Below are 21,022 nucleotides of genomic sequence, written 5' to 3'. Positions count from 1 at the left end.
CTTTACTCGGACCGGCCTGTAGTCCTGGCTCAGCCCCTTTCTCCCCGGCCTGTAGTCCTGGTTCAGCCCCGTTCTCCCCGGCCTGTATTACTGGCTCAGCCCCGTTCTCCCCGGCCTGTATTACTGGCTCAGCCCCGCTCTCCCCGGCCTATATTACTGGCTCTGGCTCGGCCCCGCTCTCCTCGGCCTGTATTACTGGCTCAGCCCCGCTCTCCCCGGCCTATAGTACTGGCTCAGCCCCGCTCTCCCCGGCCTTTAGTCCTAGTCCTAGCTCAGCCGCGCTCTCCCCTGCCTGTATTACTGGCTCGGCCCCGCTCTCCCCGGAGTGCAGCGTCTCCCCGTTGCTAACCAATGAGGTCAACCAGGGATCACTGGGGGCGGGGATTTATTCCCGTTACCAATAGCAACGGGAACCGGGCTCTAAGATGCTACAAACGCTGGACCACAACAGGAAATGCTTTCCTTTCAAGACAGAGCTGTCAAGCCCGTGTTGTGGCTGGTGTGCAACGGCCACCACAGGTTAAAAAAAATCCACACACACACATCTTCCACCCTTCAAGATTTAGTTCGGGACCTGGAATTTTAGGTCTTTCATTGAAACACCTGTGAACTTTTTGATATGGAAGCAAGTCATCCTTGATTCGAGGGACTGCCTATGAAAGGGTGTTGAGGTTGGCACTAAGGCACACTGAAGGAGGGAGCTTTACACTCTATCTGTGCTAGACTTTTCTCCCAAATCAGCACTTACTCCTCTCTTCTAAAGAGGTCCTGTTCCTCAAGGCCCTTCAACAACTTGTCCAAGTGACCATTACTCATGTTTGAGCCAGGACAGAAGGGTGCACCATAGCCAAGCCCAACTTTGCTCTCATTCTACCCATGCACTTTCAGCAGAGCTTGCTAAACAGGGATGAAAAGCAGGCATGGTGGCTGATGTTCTATTCTCTAGCCCAGGTTTGTTGAGTCCAAACCTCTGCTGCCACCCTAACCGAGATCACATAATGCCACAGACCTGGGATCAAACAGGCCTATATAGCTCAGCTTTTTGGAGAAAACAGGATTGCTTTGAAGTAGGTAAAGTATTCCATTCACCAGCACTAACATCCTCACCTGCGCACAATAAAAATAACAGCAGGGCAAATCATTGCAGGGCTCTGTGAGCAAATTACACTTTCCTGATATGGAAAGTGAACCATCTGGTGAAAAACCTTTTGCAATAGGTATTGAACTGTATGACCACAAGTGCCATTTGTTTGTAGCTCAAAGATAGTGCGTTTATGGAGAATGTCAAGTACTGGAAGGGGTACGAGGCCAACAGCACATGGTCAATTAAACATTTGATATTAACAAACTCCTTACTGAGAAGCAGCGTGCAGGTAAGAAAAAAGTAAGTTCACAATACTCATTTGGACAAACCAGAAAATGCATTTTATTTAAATAATTTTGTAAAAACAAAAATATGGTAAGTGCTTAAAAATATGTAAAACAAACTGTATATTTGAAACTATGCCAAAGGAAAAGTCTCACAGCAAGGCCTTTTGCAAAGTCTTACACTTTCACCCATCCCAGAGAGTTTAGTACAATATGAAAGGCTCGAAGAGACTGCTCCTTTACAATTGCACAATAGTGTTCCTACCACAATTTACATCAGATTTGAGTTCAATAAAAAAAGACAAAAATATAAGTAAAAACCTACTCGTTCACATTGCACTGACATTTGAAGGACCCCCGTCCCCCTCAAAATAGATCTACAAAGCTACTGTAAAGGCGGTATCAGCATTAAGCAGTTTGCCATCCTTGCCTACCCCATGTCATGTGCAGAGTCTGAAAAACAGATCAGAATACTGTTCCTTTGAGTATTCATGAAAATAAAATTGATTAAATCAATCAACCTCAAATTCCATGTAATTTTGCTTGCTGAACTCTTTCTAAAAGTTAGCTATAGTTAGTCCAATTGCAATGAACAGAGATAAAATGCTGGGATTTTATCTCGTTTCAAAAAAAATGGAGATTTCTGGAAGAATGCAATGCCTAAACTTATTTGTAACTGCAGCAGTGATTATTTTTTGGTAAAGCATCCAACACATTAGTCAAACAAAGCAGGAACCAATAAGTATTCTCAAGTGTTTTAGTGTAGTCAGCTGTCATGTAATCTGAATGTCTACATGTTGAAATATTCAGTAGGATTTAGTCAGTACCCCATTATTTGATATTGTATATCATTGTGAAAAATCAGAGTATATTCAAAATATATTGAATAAAAAAAAGTGAGGGGGGAATAAAAACAATATGAAGCAAATTCTGTAATTTGCACCTGTCTGATTGTAGAGATTACGCTGAATGCAACTGCGAACGTGCAATACTTTATTTAAGAGTAACACTCTGGTCACTAAGTTGTTGCATGATCAGTACTGTAGATCCTACATAAAACACCATACAGCTGGATAAAAGATGTCCAACCACCCCCAAAGATAATTAACGATAAGGACATTTCTGGCAAATCACAACCAACTTTCCAAATACATCCCTAATGGACAGGATGCTACTTGCATATTGGATACAGTGTTCAATTTCCATGACAGAAATTATGAGAATGCATGTGGGTGTTGCAGAAGGGATGTGCATGCTTTTAAAGGTAGCAAGTTCTGGGAAAGGGAGGTTGAAGTTATTCAAACCCATTAAAACACTGGGCTTAAAATCTTCGTAGGAATACTGAATGTTACACTCTCTCTTTGTAACCTTCCATCACATTGCCCCAACCAATCACACTTCATTGCCAACAAACCAAGTGAGTAGCAGCCCAATAGGTAGCAAGAGCTAATCAATCCATGGCCACGCCAAGTGAGCTGAACTGCCAGAGACAGCCATATTCTCATACAAATACTACTACTAACACAAACTGTTGGGATGCAACAAATTACAGAATTACAGTTCAGATTACATGGGGCTATTTGGAACAAGAACAGCTAAGGACTCAAATAAAATCATACACAGCATCAAAACCCTCTTGTTCCAAAAATACATGGAAATTCAATTTAAAAGGAGAGGCAATTATTGCATATGACCCGCAGAGAAGGAATGTGGGGTCGGGGTGGGGGTGGGGGGGCAGGGGAAAGTGTAAAATTGTTCCATGCTTCTTGTATGTGGAAAAACCATGAAGAAATCAACATTACTGCCAAACACCACAGCGCATCAGCTCATTTTTCAGCAGTTCTGCTGACAGGCCCCAAGGAGCTATGTTGTGCTGCCCAATGAGTTCTTGGAACAAGACAGCCTTTCATAGTCCACCGCAGGTAAACCTGTAGACTGCATATATTCCACAGTTGAAAAGTTTTAAAGTAGCCTCCAGACACTTGCAGCTAGTAAGAATATTTTCTGTGGGGGTAAAAAGCTGTTTACTGTTTTCACAAAGGCTGTATAAAAAAATAACCATCCATGCCATTTCCCACCCCAAATACTGTTGAGATCCGGCTCCATTAGTGCAGCCACAGTACACGTGATAGGACAACTCCCCAGCTTGATGGCATGACTTCGCAAAGTGGTTTGGGATGCTGCTCCCCCTGCTCTTGCTGCTGCAAGCAAAAGCAGAGCTAGACGTATGATTCAAAGTGTCAAGGTTCCAGGTTCCCGGTGTTGAGTCATCAGAACTAGGAATCCTGCCGCTGCTGGAGACGTCTTTCGGCTGCAGCCGCCAAGGTTCGGCGTCGCAAAGTAAGAGAGTCCATGCTGAGAGGTGGACCATAGGACATGCCACCATTAGATAAATTGTCTGCTTCATACAGGCTCCTATTTACGTACCGTCTGTGAGAAAACAAATTTATAGATTGTTTGTTAGAAGCAGCTATAACATTTCTGTCATCTCTCTCCTCCTGTGAGTCCCTCTACAATCGTAGACTACACACTTTGCCACAGATACACAGTTGGTCAGATTTCTAAACTTGGTGTGCTCTTAAACATGACCAGGTAGTGCAGAGGTGGGTGACAGAGCAGTCTCTGCAGGTATGGGAGAACTTCAGAGCCAACCAAATCAAAACAGGAACTTTGTTCACTCAGTCTTCCGATGCTGTGAAAAGTATCATTTTTTTTAAACCTTCCAAGTGCTAACAATCACAGGATGTCACATCATGACAAGTTTCTTGCTCTAACTGGGTGCATCTACTCACCTTGACGGAAGTGGTGTGATTTTTAATATATGCAGCTATATGTTTTGTTTAGATTCTGTAGGCAAGTGCAATGCTATTAACTAAATTCCACTCTCTTTTCCACTCTCCCATCCCACCACCTGTAAACGCATTAATGTATTACTAAAGTATGTATTGCATGCTGATATAATGGTGTGTTGCTGCTTATTTTAAAGCTATCTTGTACAATTCATTCTTCTCCAGATCATTTTTATTTCATTGGCTGGTTGTAAGCAACAGTGGACAGTATGTAGTTAAGAAATCTAGAGCCAGGATGTGTCCAACATGTGCAAAGTAGCTGCCACATTTCCAACATTACAACAGTGACTGCACTTCAAAAATAATTAATTGGTTGTAAATCGGTTTGGGACGTCCTGAGGTCATGAAATATGCTATATAAATGCAAGTTCTTTCTTTTCAACAGTCAGATCACCTCCAATGAGATTAATTGTTTGATGCCTTTGCTGTTAGTGTAATACAATTGTCTCATTACTGAGTTTATACTAAGGGCTGTCAATCAATGTTTACATTTCTTTTTAAGATTACATTTTAACACATTATTTGTGGAAGTTACAGGGAGTATTTAGGAAGGAATAAGTTTTTGCTCAACAGCCCAGAACTTCAGCCTGCTGAACTGAGGTTCCTCTTTAGCAGGTGCTCTGATGAATAAACACACTCCTTTTTCTGCTCACAGCAAACCAACTTCGCAAAACTGCATGCAATTCTTGTTTACAAGAGCCATTTCCTTATTTTCATGTACAATATCATTTGTCAGTTTTCATGGGGCCAACATTGCTCCTTACCACCCTCAATATAATTGTAAAAAAATTTTATGTTGATATCCCTTGCAAGTTTCTTTTGTAATCCCTTTTTGTAGCCCTTTAGGTTATGTCACCTTTTGTAAAGATGGATACAGTAATTGTATCAATTAAACATGCGATTAGAATCCAAATGAACAGATTAACATTTTTAAATGAGATTTAAAAAAAATAAATCACTTGACAACCCTAGTTGTGGTACAAGTCTTCAGGCAGACCCAGAGTCCAGTCAGTGAATGTCCTACCAATTGGAGCCTAGTTGCAAATTTCTCCCACCCCTCAGCAGCCTGCCCCATACCTCCGTGCTTGAAGCAGTAGTTCCTCTTTGCGCTGCATCAACATTCGTTGTCTCTCATCTGCCGACTTTGAAAAGCGACTTCCCCGTGCCTCAAAGTCCTCGGTTGGAACATCAATTTGTGGAAACTCAGTGCCAGCTCCAAACGTCTCTTCCACACTTTGACTCAGTTCAAGGGCTGGATGCTCAGTCTGAGGATGTAAAGAAGACAGTCAGATTAATCACGTCCCCTGGCATTCAACCCGACTCGTGGTAAAACTATGATCGCAAAAAGTGGAAACAAATGAATGAACACATTGCTTGTTAGGAAGCTCAAATGTGCAGAAGCCACAAACATGCAAAGTGTTACAGAAACTGCAGTTTTAACTTTCATTTCATCTGAATGCATTATCAATGAGTTTGGTAGGTGAATAACAGTAGGTTTTGCCTTGCACCAGATGACAAGTTATCAAATTTGAATCAGCTGTTATGCAAGATGCAGAACCAGAGTTCCTCCTCTATCATGGAGGAGTGACCATCAAGAAAAAAAAAATCAATCAGACTAACCTGAAGTGTGCCAATTAATACTGCTATTGATTTATCTTCATATTGTTAGCCTTTGTTTGTTATGTAGGAAAGTATGATTCAATTTTGAAGTAGAGACTACTGAACTTTTGAACCGAGACCAACCCTACAGGTTTCAAAAGGTAGTAATCACAAACTTAATGAGGGATTTTAATTAAAGATGTGCTGGCGCACACTGGTTCCTAAGTTTCAGGAAGCTGTAATCAATTACATGGATGCATGGACAAAAATTAGTCCTGCAAAAGAAAAACATCTGTTTAAATGTTATCTTTCTAATTAAAGTTTCTGTAGAATGGGGGAATTAGCTGGTGCTGAATGGTACAGAATCAAAGACACACTTATAATTAAAGGTTTCACTTTGTACATTAGTAATTAAATGCAACAAGCGCCACATTTTTTAAAACAAAATGAGTTATATTGATCTCATTAACCCAACAGAAAGAGAGCTTGTTAGTAAGGAAACCAGCGTAATAACTGAAATTATTGATAAGGCACAGGTCCAAGTAGATTCTCCTCAGATGTATTCCTAAGAAAGTGGAAAGCAAGAAGTTTACATTTTCACCCATGTCAATCAATAGAAGTATTGTAAAATTATCCGTCAGTCACTACTCTACAGTTTAAAGATGTGATCAGGTCACAAAAAATACAAAGTATTAAATTATTTACAGCTCATAAGCAAGCCATTTGAGCCAACAGGTCCATGCCGGAAATTATGCCAAACATGAGCCTTCTACCCTTCTTCATCCAACCCCATCAACATATCCTTCTATTCCTTTCTCCTTTGCGTGCTTATCTAGCTTCCCCTAAAATACATCTCTGCTGGTCACCTCAACTACTGCTTGTGCTGGCAAGTTCCACATTCTAACCACTTTCTGGATAAAGGAGTTTCTCCTAAATTCTCTCTTGGATTTATTAGTGACTATCTTATATTTATGGCCCCTAGTTTTGCCCACAAGTGGAAACATCTCAAGTACATAATAGGAGCTGGAGTAGGCCATTTGGCCCTTCAAGCCTGCTCCGCCATTCAACAAGATCATGGCTGATCTTCTACCTTAACTCCACCTTCCCGCAAAATCCCATACGCCTTAATTCCCAAAAGTTTATCTACCTGTCTTGAATGTACTCAACGACTGAGCATCCACAGCTCTCTGCAGTAGAGAATTTCAAAGATTCACAACCCTTTGACTGAAGAAAGGTCTCATCTCGTCCTAAATGGCCAACCCCTTATTTTAAGACTGTGACCCCATGTTCTAGATTCCCCAGCCAGGGAAAACATTTTCCCAGCATTAACCATGTCAAGCCCCTTAAGAATGTTATACATTTCAATTAGATCACCTCTCATTCTTCTAAACTTTAGGGAATATAGGCCTGGTCTGCTCAATCTCTCCTCATAGGGCAATCCCCTCATCCCAGGAACCAGTCTAGCAGACCTTCGATGCTCTCTCTGTAAGGCAACTAAGACTTTCCTTAGGTAAGGAGACCAGAACTGTACACAGGACTCCAGGTGTGGCCTCACAAATGCCCTGTGTAATTGTAATAATATGTCTTTACACTTGCACTCTAATCCCATTGTAACAAAAGCTAATATACTATTTGCTTTCTTAATTGCTTACTGTACATGCGTGTTAACATTGTGATTCATGTACAAGGACATCGAGGTCCCTCTGAATGCAAACATATCCCAGTCTCTCACCATTCAAAAAATATTCTGCTTTTTTGTTTTTCCTACCCAAGAAAGACACTTTCCCACATTGCATTCCATTTGCCATGTTCTTGCCCAGTCAACCTGTTTCGCTCTCTCTCTCTCTGCAGCCTCCTTGTGTCCTCCTCACAGCTTACTTTCCACCTAACTTTGTCTCATCAGTAAACTTGGATACATTACACTCAGTCCCTTCATCCAAGTCATTAATATAGATTGTAAATAGCTGAGGCCTATTGTAAATAGCAGTACCCCGAAAAGGTCCCATTTATTCCTACTCTCTGTTTTCTGTCCATTAACCAATCCTCAATACATGCTAATATATTACCCCAATCCCATGAGTCTTAATTTTGGGTAATAACCTGTGTGGCACCTTATCGAATGCTTTTTGAAAATCCAAATACACTACATCTTCAAAAAACTAACCGATTTGTCATACACGATTTCCCGTTCATAAAACCATGTTGACTCTACCTAATCATATTACGATTTTGTAAGTGCCCTGTTACCACATCCCTAATAATAGATTCTAGCATTTTGCCCACTACTGATGTCAGGCTTGCTTGCCTATAGTTTCCTGTTTTTTTTCCTCTTCCTCCTTTCTTAAATATCAGAGTTATGTTTGCTACCTTCCAATCCTTGGACTATCCTAGTCTGAAAGATCAATACCAATGCATCCACTATCTCTGCAGCTATCTCTTTTAAAAGTCTAGGATGCAGGTCGTCAGGTACCAGGAGATTTGTCACCACTTAATCCTATTCATTTCTCCAGTACGATGTCTTTACTTATACTGATTTATTTAAGTTCCTTGTTCTCTCTAGACCCTTGTTTCCCATTATTTCTAGAATGTTTTTTGTGTCTTCTACTCTATCAAACCTTTTCATAATCTTAAAGACCTCTATCAAGTCACCCCCTCAGTCCTCTTTTCTGGAGAAAAAAAAAGCCAGCCTCTTCAATCTTTCCTAATAGGGTATAACCTCTCAGTTCTGGTAGCATTCTAGTAAATCTTTTTTGCACCGTCTCCAGTGCCACGATGTCCTTCTTAGAATATGGAGGCCAGAATTGTTGGCAGTACTCCAAGTGTGGTTTACATAATTTTTCTGCTTTCCAATTCTATCCTTCTAGAAATCAACCCCACTAGTTTATGTTTGCCTTTTTATGGCCTTATTAACCCGTGTTGCTACTTTGTGATTTGAGTATCTGTACCCCAGATCCCATTTAGACAATTATTTTCCAATGAGTATGTAACTTCATTCTTCCTACTAAATTGTACTAACTCACACTTGTCTATATTCATAGAATGGTTACAGCATAGGAGGCCGCCATTTGGCCTGTCGAGCCTGTGCCGGCTCTCTGCAAGAGCACCTCAGCTAGTTCCACTCCCCCGCAATTTTTTTTAACCTTCAGGTCGTTATTCAATTTCATTTTGAAAGCCACAATTGAATCTGCCTCCACTACCCTTTCAGGCAGTGAATTAAAGATTCTAACCACTCGCTGCGTAAAAAAAGTGTTTCGTCATGTCGCCTTTGGTTCTTTTAATAATACCTTAAATCTCTGTCCTCTGGTTCTCGACTCTTCTACCAATGGGAATAGTTTCTCTCTATCTACTCTATCTACACCTCTCATGATTTTGAACACCTCTATCAAATCTACTCTCAACCTTTTCTGCTCCAAGGAGAACAACCCCAGCTTCTCCAATCTATCCACATAGCTGAAGTCCCCATCTTTTCTGAACCCTCTCCAAGGTCTTCACATCCTTCCTAAAATGCGGTGCCCAGAATTGGACACAATACTCCAATTGAAGCCAAAACATTCTAAAGGTTCATCATAACTACCTTGCTTTTGTACTCTATGCCTCCATTTATGAAGCGTAGGATCCCGTATGCTTTTTTAACCGCTTTCTCAACCTTCCCTGGCACGTTCAACAATTTGTGCACATATACTCCCAGGTTCTCTGTTCATGCACCCTTTAGAATTATACCCTTTAGTTTATATTGCCTCTCCTCGTTCTCCCTATCAAAATCTTATCACTTTGCACTTTTCTGCTTTAAATTTCATCTGCCACGTGTCCGTACATTTCACCAACCTGTCGATGCCCTCTTGAAGTCTATCGCTAGTCTCCTCACTGTTCACTATACTTCCAAGTTTTGCGTCATCTACAAATTTTTAATTTGTGCCCTGTACACCCAAGTCCAAGTCATTAATATATAATGAGAAAAGCAGTGGCCCTAGTACCGATCCCAGGGGAACACCACTGTATACCTTCCTCCAGTCCAAAAAACAACCGTTCACCACTCCTGTTTCCCTTCACTTAGCCATCCATGCTGCCACCGTCCCTTTTATTCCATGGGCTTCAACTTTGCTGGAAAACCTATTATGTGGCACTTTATCAAACGCCTTTTGGAAGTCCATGTACACCACAGCAACCTCATTGCCTTCATCAACCTTGTTATCGCATCAAAAAACTCAAACCAAGTTATTTAAACATGATTTGCCTTTAACAAATTCGTGCTGGCTTTCCTTAATTAATCCATACTTGTCCAAGTGACTTAATTTTGTCCCTGATTATCGTTTCTAAAAGCTTCCCCACTACGGAGGTTAAACTGACTGGTCTGTGATTGCTGGGTTTATCCTTGCACCCTTTTTTGAACAACTGCAATTCTCCAGTACTCGAGCACCAGCGCTGTATCCAAGGAGGATTGGAAGATTATGGCCAGTACCTCCGCAATTTCCACCTTTACTTCCCTCAGCAACCTTGGATGCATCCGGGCCTGGTTCAAGTACAGCCAGCCTTTCTAGTACCTCCTCCTCAATTTTTATCCCATCCAGTATCTCAACTACCTCCTCTTTCACTTTGAGTTAGGCAGCATCATCTTCCTTGGTAAAGGCAGATGCAAAGCCATGCCCTCTGCCTCCATGCGTAGGTCTCCATTGTGGTCCCTAATTGGCTGCACCCCTCCTCTGACTATCCGTTTACTATTTATATGCCTATAAGACTTTTGGATTCCCTTTTATGTTAGTTGCCAATCAGTTCTCATATTTTCTCTTTGCCCCTCTTATTTCCTTTTTCACTTCCCCTCTGAACTTTCTATATTCAGCCTGATACTTGTATTCTCAACTTGACATTAGTCATACACCCTATTTTTCTGCTTCATATTATTCTCTCTCTTTTGTCATCCAGAGAGCTTTGGCTTTGGTTGCCCTACGTTTTCCCTTTGTGGGATTGTACCTTGACTGTACCCAAATCATCTCCTCTTTAAAGGCAGCCCATTGTTCGATTACAGTTTTGCCTGCCAATCTGATTCCAATTTACCCAGGCCGGATCCATTCTCAACCTAATGAAATTATCTTTCCTCCTATTAAGTATTTTACTCAAGATTGCTCCCTGTCCTTTTCCATAGCTAGTCTAATGTAACAAGTATAACATTTATCTGAACTTATGGCCTCACTGAACCTTCCATTTCCTGTTAATTAAAGCAGGGCGCTTGGGGGAAAAAAAGTTTATCAAATGAATAATATAATTTTAGACATTCAGGATTCACTTTTGGACAGTAGACGACTGAAAGGCAGCCTCTGTGTTGGAACACTTTTTCCATTCATATTTGCCATGTTGTTCAATGTCAAAATTTCAAAAGATCAAATATTAAAACCTGAGCAAAGTAAATTTTTAATTACATAATTACAGCTCGGGTTAAATGGGCCACATCAGTGACAAGAAGGGCAGGTCTCAGAAAGTACCCAATTTTAACAAGACTCTATTGTTACACAATCCATTACAATTCAGGAAGCACCATACCATAAAACGGTTTTGTACGAGTACACTTAGCCAATGTGCTCAGCAATTTGTATTTATATAGCACCTTTAACATAATAAATCATCCCAAGGCGCTTCACAGGAATGTGATAAAACAAAATTTAGCACTGAGCCAATTAAGAAGAAATTAGGGCAGATGACCAAAGGATCATAGAGGTAGGTTTTAAGGAACGTCTCAGCAAAGAATGTGTTAGACAGTGGGATCCGTTTTGATTTCAGCTCAATGAGAACATTGGGAGGAAGAACATTGTACAGAGTGGCAGATTTGAAATTTGGAAGCACTGACCATCACAGTAACGATGGAGAACACGGCCTCACCGATGAAATAACAGTTTATTATATCCTGTCCAAGTATACGACAGGTGTGAGAAGAGTCTCCCCGTACAGAGGAGCAGTATTCCAAGTCTTGGATAATCAAGATGAAGTATTGAATACGAATTACCTGCTCTTCACTGTTTGAATCATCTGGATTACCATCGTCGCCCTCCACAACGGGACCATTCAACGCTGGTCTATTTTCTTGTCGCTGTTGAAGTGCATTGAAGGGGCAGGGAGATGAGTAATGGGCAACAGAAGTTTGAATTAATTATGGTTTATTTAAATACATGTAAACAAAAAAGATCACTAACCTGCTGGGGAAAGGGGACCTGAATTCTTCCTTCCAGTATGTTATCGGTGGTGATTTCTATTGATCGCGTTAGCTGTAGGTCCTGGAGGACAAGATGATATGGAACCTGGGGAAACATCTCTTGGATTTGATGAGCCTGTAGGTAGTAATGATGCAATAGTTACACTTGAGATAAGGAACAGGTTCCTGTAATTCTGTGTTAATCCCTCACCACTGGGGAGTAAATTTACCTCTCTAAATTAATACATACTGTGGATAAAATTTGGATAGTATTTCGTTGTATAAACAATTATAGCTTGGATTTTCAATTAATAGCGTCAACAGGAAAACTGCAAAATCTGTGAAGTCCCTAGGGACTGTTACACATTAGAGGTCCAATTAAGGTAAAACCAAGTAAGCTACATTTGACTGTCTAAGAACAGTGATGAATTGATACGAAGTGGTCCTATCGTCACAAATTGGTTCAGGATGAAGCAGACAAATGGCAATGCACAAAGCCCACCATGCAACTGCTCAACAGTATACAACAGCAAAGAATCATTCAGCTAGTTGACATATCCAGTTCCATAACTTTTTCAGCTCTCCGAATATTAAATTAACAAAGATGGACCTTGATGATTCAAGAGCAGGGGTTCTAAATAAAATATGCAATCCCAGATTGGCTTCACCAGAAGGTCTAAAGCTTAAAACAGAGCATTGGGTTGACTGGAAGACACCATTAAGTGCACAGGTCTCATGAGTTAACATTTCGTATAGACCAATTCAGTAGACAGTGCCTCCCCTTTAATTATACGATTATAAAACTGTCACAATCCTGTGGAACAATCATAATCTTCTATGTAGAAATGAAGGGAACAGAGAGGAAAAAAAGACAATGGTGACCTGCATGTGATAACGCAGTGCTCAGCTAAGATTGGGAGCAGCAAAAGGCAGACTGCTTGCTCCCAGGCTTTTTCCGTGTTGCTCTGTCGCCAGTTCAGCTCCAGTTTTAACTTGCTGTCCCCTGGAGATGAAAGTGCCAGATATCTCCCCTGGAATAGGATCAGGAACTCACCATGTGCAGAAATAGCAGCAGCAAACCCACATCTTATTACCCTATACCCCAGGCTGTTCATACTGCTCTGTGTCATGAAGACATCTTTGTGACTCCAGAGTCATTACTGATTTGTACGTTTGGAAATGAACAATGACGTATTAATAATACTCTGTATTCTCCTGTTGAACTTACCATAGCGTTGAGCTGAGAATTGTTGGCCTGTGCAATGCCAAGGATATTCGTTGTATGCATCACTTCCACTGAGAAACTAGGCAGCCAACTGGCAATCCGAGATCCTGTAAATCAGAGTATTCAGCTTGATGCTGTAGTTATTTTAGTGATGTTGGAAAGAGCTTGTTGTCACAATCGAGATAGGCAGGAAGTGATTAATAAGTTGCTGCGATACAAGAACGAGCTGGGCAATGTAGTCTGGAAAGTGACTAAGTATTTAGTTTTAAGTTAGCAATTTCCATTATAATAACGCAGCGCATCGTGAATCTGTATAAATAGCATGTGTGAGGTGCTGAAAGAGGCATACTTCCATAGCACTTATGAACTCAGCTGTCATAGCGGTCTTACAACTGTACTGATGGTATGTCGTCACATTCAGTCACAGTATACAAACCCTGCACTACTACCAATCCCCTGCATAATTTAGACATGGTTCCCATGTCGAGTTGTACCAGCACAATATTGTGTATAAGGTTGTTGTGTCCTGTGGGAAAAAGTAAATTGGAACCAGAGTTCAAAACAGATTAAGTCTACTCTTTGAGGAAAAAAAATTCCTTAAGCATCTCCAGACCATTCTCTTGCCCAGAGTATTGGGAAGGGGAGGGGGTTAGGGGAGTGACTGGTCCCAGGAGTCTTGTGTCAGGCATGCGAACAATGTGGCTCTGCCAATGATCCCAGTTAGTTAACAATTCCATGAAAATGGCATAGCTGTCTCATCCACTTGTCCACCTCAGAACTGCACCAGTGCCCTTCACATCTTTCTCAATTTCTAATACTCCTCCAATCCGTTAAAGCCTGTTCCAGAACTTTCCCTCTAAAATAGTCAATGCCTCCACCCTCCAGCAATCTATACCAACATATATATTGCACTCCCTTTAGGATTCATTTCCTGTAGTTAAGTTGTTATTTTTGGTGAATGAAATGTTGCTTCTGTTACTCCAATCTCCTAAATTACTAGGTGATAATTAACAAAATAATTTTGCAGCTGTTTGAAGACTTCAAAAGCAAATGATGTATATAAGGTTATGGTAAATGCTGAAATCGGCGTGTTCCCGGCCTGCAAGACCATCAGCAAGCTGGGGCCATTGCAGGGAGCAACGTGCCGCGACATACCACTGCAAGGGGCAGCGCATGGTGCTGCAGGAGGGCGATGGCTGACTGCAGTGCGGGCAGGTACAGCAGGAGGGGCGAACGAGCGGCAAGAGCTTGTAGATGGAAGAGACCGGGGCCCAGGGAGAGGCATGAGTTTGGGGCTCAGAAGAGGCAAGAGCCCAAGGGCAGCACGGACCAGCCCACAGTGTGATATGTGTGCGCACTAGGTCCGTGCAGCAGAGCTGGTCTCCAGTTGTCTTGGGTAATCCTTGCATCTAGCTCGGTCAAGCCTGATAGTCCCAGGGCTATCTAGAGTCTGCATCCTAGAGTACTTAAGGAAGTGGCTCTAGAAATAGTGATTGCATTGGTGATCATTTTCCAACAGTCCATCAACTCTGGATCAGTTCCTATAGACTGGAGCGTAGCTAATGTAACACCACTTTTTAAAAAAGGAGGGAGAGAGAAAACGGGTAATTATAGACTGGTTAGCCTGACATCAGTAGTGCGGAAAATGTTGGAATCAATCATTAAGGATGAAATAGCAGCGAATTTGGAAAGCAGTGACAGGATCGGTCCAAGTCAGCATGCTTTATGAAAGGTAAATCGTGTTTGACAAATCTTTTGAGGATGTAACTAGTAAAGTGGACAAGGGAGAATCAGTGGATGTGGTGTATTTGGACTTTCAAAAGGCTTTTGACAAGGTCCCACACAAGAGATTGGTGTGCAAAATTAAAGCACATGGTATTGGGGGTAATGTACTGACGTGGATAGAGAATTGGTTGACAGACAGGATGCAGATAGTCGGGATAAACAGGTCCTTTTCAGAATGGCAGGCAGCGACTAGTGGGGTGCCACAGGGCTTAGTGCTGGGACCCTAGCTATTTACAATATACATGAATTATTTAGATGAAGGAATAGAGTGTAATATCTCCAAGTTTGCAGATGACACTAAGCTGGGTGGCGGTGTGAGCTGTGAGGAGGATGCTAAGAGGCTGCAGGGTGACTTGGACAGGTTAGGTGAGTGGGCAAATGCATGCCATATGCAGTATAATGTGGATAAATATGAGGTTATCCACTTTGGTGGCAAAAGCACGAAGGCAGAATATTATCTGAATGGCAGATTAGGAAAAGGGGAGGTGCAAAGAGACCAGGGTGTCATGGTACATCAGTCATTGAAAGTTGGCATGCAGGTGCAGCAGGTGGTGAAGGCGGCAAATGGTATGTTGGCCTTCATAGCTAGGGGATTTGAATATAGGAGCAGAGAGATCTTACTGCAGTTGTACAGGGCCTTGGTGAGACCTCACCTGAAATATTGTGTTCAGTTTTGGTCTCCTAATCTGAGGAAGGACGTTCTTGCTATTCAGGGAGTGCAGCGAAGGTTCACCAGACTGATTCCTGGGATGGCAGGACTGACATATGAGGAGTGACTGGATCGACTGGGCCTGTATTCACTGGAGTTTAGAAGGAGGAGAGGGGATCTCATAGAAACATATAAAATTCTGACGGGATTGGACAGGTTAGATACAGGAAGAATGTTGGGAAAGTCCAGAACCAGGGGACACAATCTAAGGATAAGGGGTAAGCCATTTCGAACTGAGGGGGGGAGAAAATTCTTCACTCAAGAGTTGTTAACCTGTGGAATTCTCTACCGCAGAGTTGTTGATGCCAGTTCATTGGATGTATTCAAGAGGGAGTTAGATATGGCCTTACGGCTAAAGGGATCAAGGGGTATGGAAAGAAAGCAGGAAAGAGGTACGGAGGTGAATGATCAGCTATGATCTTATTGAATGGTGGTGCAGGCTCGAAGGGCCGAATGGCCTACTCCTGCACCTATTTTCTATGTTTCTATGTGTGCTGGCTGGTGTGCACCACACGTTAAAAAAATCCACGCACAGGCATCTTCCACCCTTCAGGATGCAGTTCGGGATCTGGAATATTAGGTTCTTCATTGAGGTACCTGTGAACTCATCCCTTTTTGGCATGGAAGCAAGTCATCCTCGCTTCGAGGGACTGCCTATGATGATGATGAAATGCTGATTACTAAACATGAGCAGCTTACCATCAAAATGGAAGAAATGGTTGTGATGGTTAAGATGTGGCCTGCCCTCCACAACTGGCACAGGCCCTATATTCTCATCCAGGTTGTCTCGCTGTCTCGGCTCGCCAGCACGGTTGTCTTCATTAATATTGAGCGACATTCTGCAGGTGGGACAAGAAGTGTCCTGCTCAAGCCAGGAACGTAGACAGGAGCTAGAGTAACCAAAAATGGATAAATCAGTGGTTACATAAAAACCCTACAAAAGGATATCCAACTGACCCACCTTAGATATGAAGTTACTTAATGGGTCTTGAGATATTATGACTCACAAAGATGCAAGATAATCAGTGGTAAATTCACTGAGATATATAGATTACATTACTACACAATGATAGATGATACATGAGCTCATGTGCACTTGTGCATTTTAAATGGAAAAATAGGAGCTTTTTTTTTTAAAAAACAGAAGAAAAGGTCAAAAGCAGGAAAAGAGCATCTGGCTCATCCCTCTAATGCTCTTACTCATCTGACATTAATCTGTGCAATGAGTCCTCTACCATTGTCTGATTCCATTGTTCTGACAGATTATTCCAAAAGTTCAACACTGACTTACCATAAAGAAACATTCAGGATTCACTTTATCCATACCCTTAATATTTTATATAACTTGAGATCATTCCTTAACCTTCTCGCTGGGCTGCAGATTTTAAGCTTCTGTAATCTTTTGTTATGGCTCATTCTCATTAAATAGAGGATCAATCCTCTCGAGTAAAGGAAGGCGACTTGCATTTATATAGCCATTTACCATGTCTTTGTGTTTCATATGCAATGAATTACTTTGAAATAGAATCACTTATATTGATAAATGTGGCAATCGTTTTACACACAATAGCCCACAAATAGCAGAAATAAATGCTAGTTAATTTGTTAGTCTCCTCATTAACCCATCAAGTACCCCCATTATACTAATTTTAAAATCCTCCAGGAGATTCCATGTATGACAATGTCAGCAATTTCCTCCTTGAACACAGTTAAGCGATTCTATTTTCACTTCACCTTCAATTACTCCACCACTCTACCTTTAGAGCCCAATCTGCTCTCTGACCATTATTTCACTGTTTTGATACTGAAAAAATGTCCTATAATTGTATTTTACCTGTAAGAACCAAGTCCAAATGAGATTATGCAGTGAGATTTATGCCATTATGTCAAGAAGCAGCCTTTTATACCACATCTACTAATTCCGATTCAGGTCATCACACTTCGATTAAGACGCTCCTGGTCTGTATGGAGTTGGCTGCTTTTACCCATTATTACATTACCTGTAGTATCTCTGCAACCTTATCATACTGTATAAAATTGTCACTTTTTACCTGTTCTGGAGGTTTGTAGCAAACCTTGTATGTCAACCCTGTCCTTTGCCCTGGTGGCTTCAAATCATTGTCATCATTACAAATTTCCACACCATCGATAGTGTAGAAAGCAACACAGAACTGATGGTGTGTAGTCACAAACACACTTGCGTATATATATGAAGGAGAGCTCCAATCGTCACTGAAGGAGGAGGTCACCTGTGGGGAAGGAAAGGCCCGCCATCCCTGGAGGAGTTGAAGGCCTTTGACACTGTCAACTGCTAAGGTCTATGGAGCGTCCTCCTCCGTTTTGGATGCCCCCAAAAGTTTGTTACCATCCTCCGCCTGCTCCACGACAACATGCATGCTGTGATCCTTACCAACGGATCCATTACAGACTCAATCCATGTCCGGACCGGGGTCAAGCAGGGCTGCTTCATCGCCCCAATCCTCTTCTCAATCTTCCTCGCTGCCATGCTCCACTTCACAGCCGACAAGCTCCCCGCTGGAGTGGAACTAAACTGCAGAACCAATGGGAAGCTGTTCAACCTTCGTTGTCTCCAGGCCAGGTCCAAGATCACCCCAACCTCTGTCGTCGAGCTACAGTACGCGGACGACGCCTGCGTCTGCGCAAACACAGGGGCTGAACTCCAGGACATTGTCGACGTATTTACTGAGGCGTGCAAAAGCATGGGCCTTACGCTAAACATCAGCAAAACAAAAAGTCCTCCACCAGCCTGTCCTTACCGCACAGCACTGTCCCCCAGTCATTAAGATCAATGGCGCAGCCCTGGACAATGTGGACCACTTCCCATATCTCGGGAGCCTCCTATCAACAAGAGCAGGCATTGACGACGAGATCCAACACCGCCTGCAGTGCGGCCTTTGGCTGCCGAAGGAAAAGTGTTTGAGGACCAGGCCCTCAAAACTGTCACCAAGCTCATGGTCTACAGACTGTAGTAATACCTGCCCTCCTGTATAGCTCAGAAACATGGATCATCTACAGTAAACACCTAAAGTCGCTGGAGAAATACCAACGATGTCTCCGCAATATTCTACAAATCCCCTGGGAGGACAGACACACCAACATTAGCATCCTCGACCAGTCCAACATCGAAGCACTGACCACACTTGATCAGCTCCGCTGGGCAGGCCACATAGTTTGCATGCCAGACACGAGACTGCCAAGGCAAGCGCTCTACTCGGAACTCCTTCACGGCAAAGGAGCCAAAGGTGGGCAGCGGAAACGTTACAAGGACACCCTCAAAGCCTCCCTGATAAAGTGCAACATCCCCACTGACACCTGGGAGACCCTGGCCAAAGACTGCCCTAAGTGGAGGAAGCGCATCCGGGAGGGCGCTGAGCACCTCGAGTCTCGTCGCCGAGAGCGTGCAAAAATCAAGCGCAGGCAGCAGAGTGTGCGGCAAACCACCCACCCCTTCCCTCAACAACCATCTGCCCCACCTGTGACAGAGACTGTGGTTCTTGTATTGGATTGTACAGCCACCTAAGAACTCATGTTAAGAGTGGAAGCAAGTTTCCTCGATTCCGAGGGACTGCCTATGATGATGATGATGTAAATATATTTATGCATTATTTATTTGTATATAAAAATTATACATAAACACACATAACCATACATAAATTTGCACACTTGTGCTACAAGATCCAGCCATAACAAACCTGGGAATGAGTTTCACAGTTGTGAAAAACAACCAAGTCCAGAAACTAATTTACCAATATTAGGATGGGAAAAAACAATCCCGTTACAGCCAGGAATTACTCTAAAATATACAAATCAAATTAATATCTTCCACCCCCGATTTTCCCCCCCTCCCTCCCCCCTCAGAATGCTGACTCCCGTTGAATTAGCGTCCCAAAGGCAGCAACGCACTGCCAATAATCACGCTAGTCATTATTTATGCGAGTCCAGTCATTAAAATCCAAGCTATTTTACCATGGGAACAGTCCAATCAAACCCAAAGACCACGAGACATCCATACAATGCACTCAACAGTCACTGAGCAACGATCGAGTAGGAACCTTAGCCAACTCCTCCCCTATGCCCAACAGTACTGAGCCCAACTTTTGCAAATCCACTGCTACCCTGACTCAGTACCACACAAGAAATCCATTTAACCCAAGCCATCTGGTAAGCCAACAGTATTAATCTGCAATTAGAATTAATATAATAGATAGACAGGACACCATAATGTGACACCCTTGCAGTTGGCCACAGAGAATTTTCACTATCATGCTGCGAAACGATCTTGGAAAGAGGTGTTGAGGTACCTCCATATAGGAAAAGGATGAGGAGGGGTTTTAAAAACAAAAAACTAAGTGCGCTCTTAAGTACTCTTGGCTGTGACACACAAACAAAACAAGCAGAAACCTGGCAGCAGCTTTGCCCAATTTTGTGAGGTATGGGGCGTGAACTGAGGGGGATGAGAAATAAATCATTGGATTAGGGAAAAAAGAAAAGATTGCTCCTTGCAAAATTTTATGCATCTCAAAGCTGTGACATAAAAATCTGCTCAACCCAATCGGTTGACAATTATAAATGTTGGATTACATACTTGTGGAAGAGATGTCCACACGGGAGCTTGCGTGCAGACTGCATAGAGTCCCAGCAGATGGCACAATCATCATTGTTGGAAGCCAATTCTTCGGGTGTGGCAGCTGCAAACCTGTCAAACAAACAGTTAATTCATGGACTCGGTATTGCAAATCCCAGTTGGTCTGTGGGAATAATGTGACTTCAGATTCTCCCATCATTTTTTATGTTGAGCTCTTTTTATTGGTTAATTTACTAATTGGTCAGATTTTATATTTTAACAAACCACAGTTATAACGACAGCTCCTGACTCACCACCTCTGGCCCCGAAAAATAATTTTCGTTCAAAAAGTTTACACAACTGCTACCTGGTCCCAACACCCAAATATACCCAGACGAATTGAAAATAGTATTCTGGAATGCTACATAGAGGTGATATATGAGGTGTACTTTCAATCTTCTCTTGAACCTTGTCAATGAAAGCTGGGAGTCTGATTTCAAACATAGAAGATCAAAGGTCATATATATGATGTGAAATCCTAAACTATAGACATGGTGAAAACATGGATGTAAGGAGCACAATAAACTAATTACAAACATTTAAAATCTGGTGAATGTATGTGTGTTTATATTGAATAATCATTTGTTATTTAATTGATTGGGTTTATTACACATTCCCATCTATTGCTATGAATATCAGAAACTGCTGCAGATGGTGGGTT

General features: G+C 42.1%; 2 protein-coding genes across 7 annotated transcripts in view; both read right to left on the bottom strand.

Moving 5' to 3' along the window:
• Nucleotides 1-307, bottom strand: part of bbs2 (Bardet-Biedl syndrome 2) — an 87,975-nt gene extending 87,668 nt beyond the window's left edge. For all 4 annotated transcript variants that reach the window (XR_011596341.1, XM_070897797.1, XM_070897798.1 and 1 more), the window contains exon 1: nt 1-307. The gene's annotated coding sequence lies outside the window, so the exon portion shown is untranslated.
• A 1,095-nt stretch (nt 308-1,402) lies between these two features.
• The window catches only part of amfra (autocrine motility factor receptor a), a 56,210-nt gene continuing 36,590 nt past the window's right edge, over nt 1,403-21,022 (bottom strand). For 2 of the 3 annotated variants that reach the window (XM_070897794.1, XM_070897796.1), the window contains exons 8-14: nt 20,323-20,433; nt 16,416-16,606; nt 13,226-13,329; nt 11,999-12,133; nt 11,812-11,895; nt 5,295-5,482; nt 1,403-3,798 (exon numbers count right to left, since the gene is read on the bottom strand). In XM_070897794.1, coding sequence (XP_070753895.1) covers nt 3,645-3,798; nt 5,295-5,482; nt 11,812-11,895; nt 11,999-12,133; nt 13,226-13,329; nt 16,416-16,606; nt 20,323-20,433 — 967 coding nt within the window. In that variant the 3' untranslated portion in view covers nt 1,403-3,644. The remainder of the gene's footprint in view (nt 3,799-5,294; nt 5,483-11,811; nt 11,896-11,998; nt 12,134-13,225; nt 13,330-16,415; nt 16,607-20,322; nt 20,434-21,022) is intronic. The other variant, XM_070897795.1, reaches the window with a different exon arrangement.

This window comes from Pristiophorus japonicus, chromosome 13, assembly GCF_044704955.1.
Source record: "Pristiophorus japonicus isolate sPriJap1 chromosome 13, sPriJap1.hap1, whole genome shotgun sequence".
NCBI classification, from domain to species: domain Eukaryota; kingdom Metazoa; phylum Chordata; class Chondrichthyes; family Pristiophoridae; genus Pristiophorus; species Pristiophorus japonicus.
This window is presented reverse-complemented; position numbering and strand designations above follow the sequence as displayed.